Here is a 3,200-nt window from a genome sequence, read left to right as displayed (position 1 = left end):
AAATCATAAACGTAAATTTTGATTCAAAGTAAAGTTTGGCGCTCTTGTAGCACTTAAAAATCATCTATAATTTCAATGACAGTATACGTCTTTGCTATTTGTCTCTCAATGTATATCACTAAACTATCCGCAACAAAATCGTCACTCATTTTGTTGCGAAGTCTGGTCTTCACTATCTTCATTGCCGAAAAGGCTCTTTTTGTGGTAGCAGTGGAAACAGAAAGAGTCATAATCAATGGTATTAATCTATTAACCAAAAAATATATCTTTGTATTTCCTGTCTCCACCAACTGTTGGCACAGTTCTGATAAAGATGAAAATGTACCCATATTAGGATCGTTCTTTGCTTCAAGAAGAAAATGTTGCAACTGAGATCTCAAATTATATTTTTCTTGAAAAGTAAAATCCATTGGATAATATTTCTCAGCTAAAGTGAAAATTCAATCTATGTCAAAATCTTAGTAACCATCTTTAGGCTCCAACAACGTTGCAAGTGTAAGAAGTTCCATCGCCTGATCATTGAATCTATTATTTAGTTCTTGCAATTGTGTGTCTATGGTAACATAGAATATCTCAACACGATAGTAATGTCCAATTGTGACTTGGTTCGCTTGGTGTCGTGCTCGACCTTTACAAGCCGCATAAGAGCATCCATGTTAGGTATCAAAATATCATATTGTTCACAAAAAAGTTTTACTTTTTCAATAAAAGTATGCCACACATCTTCCCTATATGTTTGAAGAACCCTTTTAATTATGGATACCAACTTGAGTGCGCTAACGATATTCTGAGATTTTTGTTGTAAAGCTTGGCAAAGAGTATTGGCATTTTGTAATATTTTTATCATCAAATGTACAATAAACACAAAATCATAGAAAATTAAGAGATTCAGTGCAGCGTCAGCATCTCCACGTTGAGAAAACTTGCAAGTTTTATCAAACGAAATGTTCTCCAGTACAGAATTAGATGAGTTAAACATAGTGATCAAGCTACGAATTGACGGAAGATGAGAGCTCCAACGTGTATCCCCAACTCGTTTTAATGTGCCAATTTGATTGAGTCCTTAACCAGTTTGAAGTTCACCAACAGACAAAAGAAATTCAACTTCAACACCCTTATTTTCATGCAATTCATCGAGTTTTTTTTGGAGATGCAACAATGACATTTATGATAAAACTTAAGTTTGAAAAAAATTGATGGACTAAACTAACTTCTCGAGAAGTTGTAACTAATGCAAGTTGCAATCGATGAGCAAAACAATGCACATAATGCGCATAAGGACAATTACTAAGGAATAAAGCTTTGAATTCGTTCCATTCACCTCTCATGTTACTAGCACCACCATAACCTTGCCCATGAATGTTTTCAACATTTAAATTATGACGAGAAAGTACGGAACATACCTCTTTTTTAAGTGTAGATGTTGAGGTATCAACGACATGTATTGGATCAAAAAATCGCTCTTTAATCAATCCATATTTGTCAACAAACCTCAAAATTATAGCCATTTGCTCCTTTTTAGATTCATCACGAGCCTCATCAACCATAATGCAGTACTTAAAGTCTCTAATTTCCTCTCGAATATAGTCACGAACTTTGGTTGAAAGAATATGGATAATCTCTTTTTGGATTAGAAATGAAATATATTTTGCGTTGTATGGTGCACTTTCTATGGCCTTTGCAAATCAGCATCTATCTCGGCAAAAACTTTTCGTACTTAAAGAAAGTTGCCTTGGTTTTCAGATTCATCTGACTCATCATGGCCTCTTAAAGGACGAGTTTGTAAAGTTAACAAGCGAATGACTCTAATAGATGTCTCAAGACGCACCACAACAAATTTTACTTTTCGCAATATTGGATTTAGTGGAATTAAAAAAATACCACTGATTTATATTTTTAGTGTTATAATTAATGGTTTTTATTTTACGTTTCACTATAAAGTGATTTAACAATACTTTATTTGGTTTTAGTGGCATATGTAATTGTTACTATAGTCTATAGTGACATTTATAAGAAATGTCACTATATTCTATGTCGCAAAAAGCTTTAGTGTGATTTTTTATTATGCTGCTAAAGGGTCTAATAAATGTCTTTAAATCCTCTATATATACTCTTAGAAATTTGAAGTAGCGACATTTAAATTCAATGTCGCTAAATATATCCCACTAAAAGTAAATTATGTTGTAGTGACGCAAACTATTTCTCTCAATTTGTTCCTTACCTTGCTCTTCAAAAGCATGTGAAATATGTCATTTTCGATTTAAAAGGTCTTTAATAAGTTGAACTGCATTATTATGAGGTAAGCAAGGACCTTCTCCAATATGGGCAAGGAAGGCACACTCTTTTCCATCATCGACCTTTTTTCAATTTTTAAAACCCTTTCTAGTAAATGTATCCGTGCGAGGATTTGGTTTCTTTGAGCATAAATAACACTTAAGACAAAAAGCAACATCTTGAACCGGTGATGTAACATTCGGAAAAATTAATATTTTAAGACGAGTAAGTTTAAGAGAATTATCAGTGCGAGAATGACCTTAAATACACATGACATGAAACATTCTCAATTTAATTTCTTCCCGCTTTTCCTTTCTTTTAGTTTTATTTAAAAAAAAAACAAAACCAAAACCTTTCTTCCTCTCTCTCACTCGTTGGAACCAAAAGAAGAAATCAGAGTCATCTCCTTCCTCTGACTTCTTTTGCATTCTTCCTTTGATTTTCGCAAGCAGAACCTTCATCCTCTTCCTCTCGATTCAAAATCGTCTTTCCCTTTTTCTTCCTCGCTGTGCAGCAGAATCGGGCAGCAGACCCAAATCTCATCGAAGCCACGAACACCACTTCTCACGGTGGTTCTACAATCCTAATCGGCGTCCTTCTTCTCAATGCTAGCAATGTATTCTTTGAAATTTGGTAAGGAAACAACCTTCATCTTTAATCCTTGTCTTTTTTTTTTCGAATATAGAACAAATTTATCCCTTTCCTCACTCTATGCGTTTCAATATCATTATAACCAATTCTTTTTCATTCTTGAAGATTCAAGACCCATCAATTAAATTGAATTACTGATTTTTCGTGAGGAAGCAAACAGTTTCTACAAAATACAATCAACACTCAATAGTTATTTCTTTTGGGCCAAATATCAAGTCGAAATCTTCCTCCCTTGTCTTGGTTCTGCCGATTTGGGGAAGATTGAGTGAGTCTTG

At 33.9% G+C, this 3,200-nt stretch overlaps 1 protein-coding gene across 1 annotated transcript; it reads right to left on the bottom strand.

The window, feature by feature from the left end:
* Positions 1-553: 553 nt before the first annotated feature.
* LOC130809329 (uncharacterized) lies at positions 554-2,817 on the bottom strand. The gene is made up of 3 exons (XM_057675058.1): positions 2,692-2,817; positions 1,322-1,676; positions 554-1,062 (listed from the first exon to the last, which is right to left on the bottom strand). Exons 1-3 carry the CDS (start codon positions 2,815-2,817, stop codon positions 554-556), a joined length of 990 nt encoding a protein of 329 aa, XP_057531041.1.
* Positions 2,818-3,200: the final 383 nt, after the last annotated feature.

The sequence above is a fragment of the Amaranthus tricolor genome, chromosome 1 (genome assembly GCF_026212465.1).
Source record: "Amaranthus tricolor cultivar Red isolate AtriRed21 chromosome 1, ASM2621246v1, whole genome shotgun sequence".
NCBI lineage: Eukaryota > Viridiplantae > Streptophyta > Magnoliopsida > Caryophyllales > Amaranthaceae > Amaranthus > Amaranthus tricolor.
This window is presented reverse-complemented; position numbering and strand designations above follow the sequence as displayed.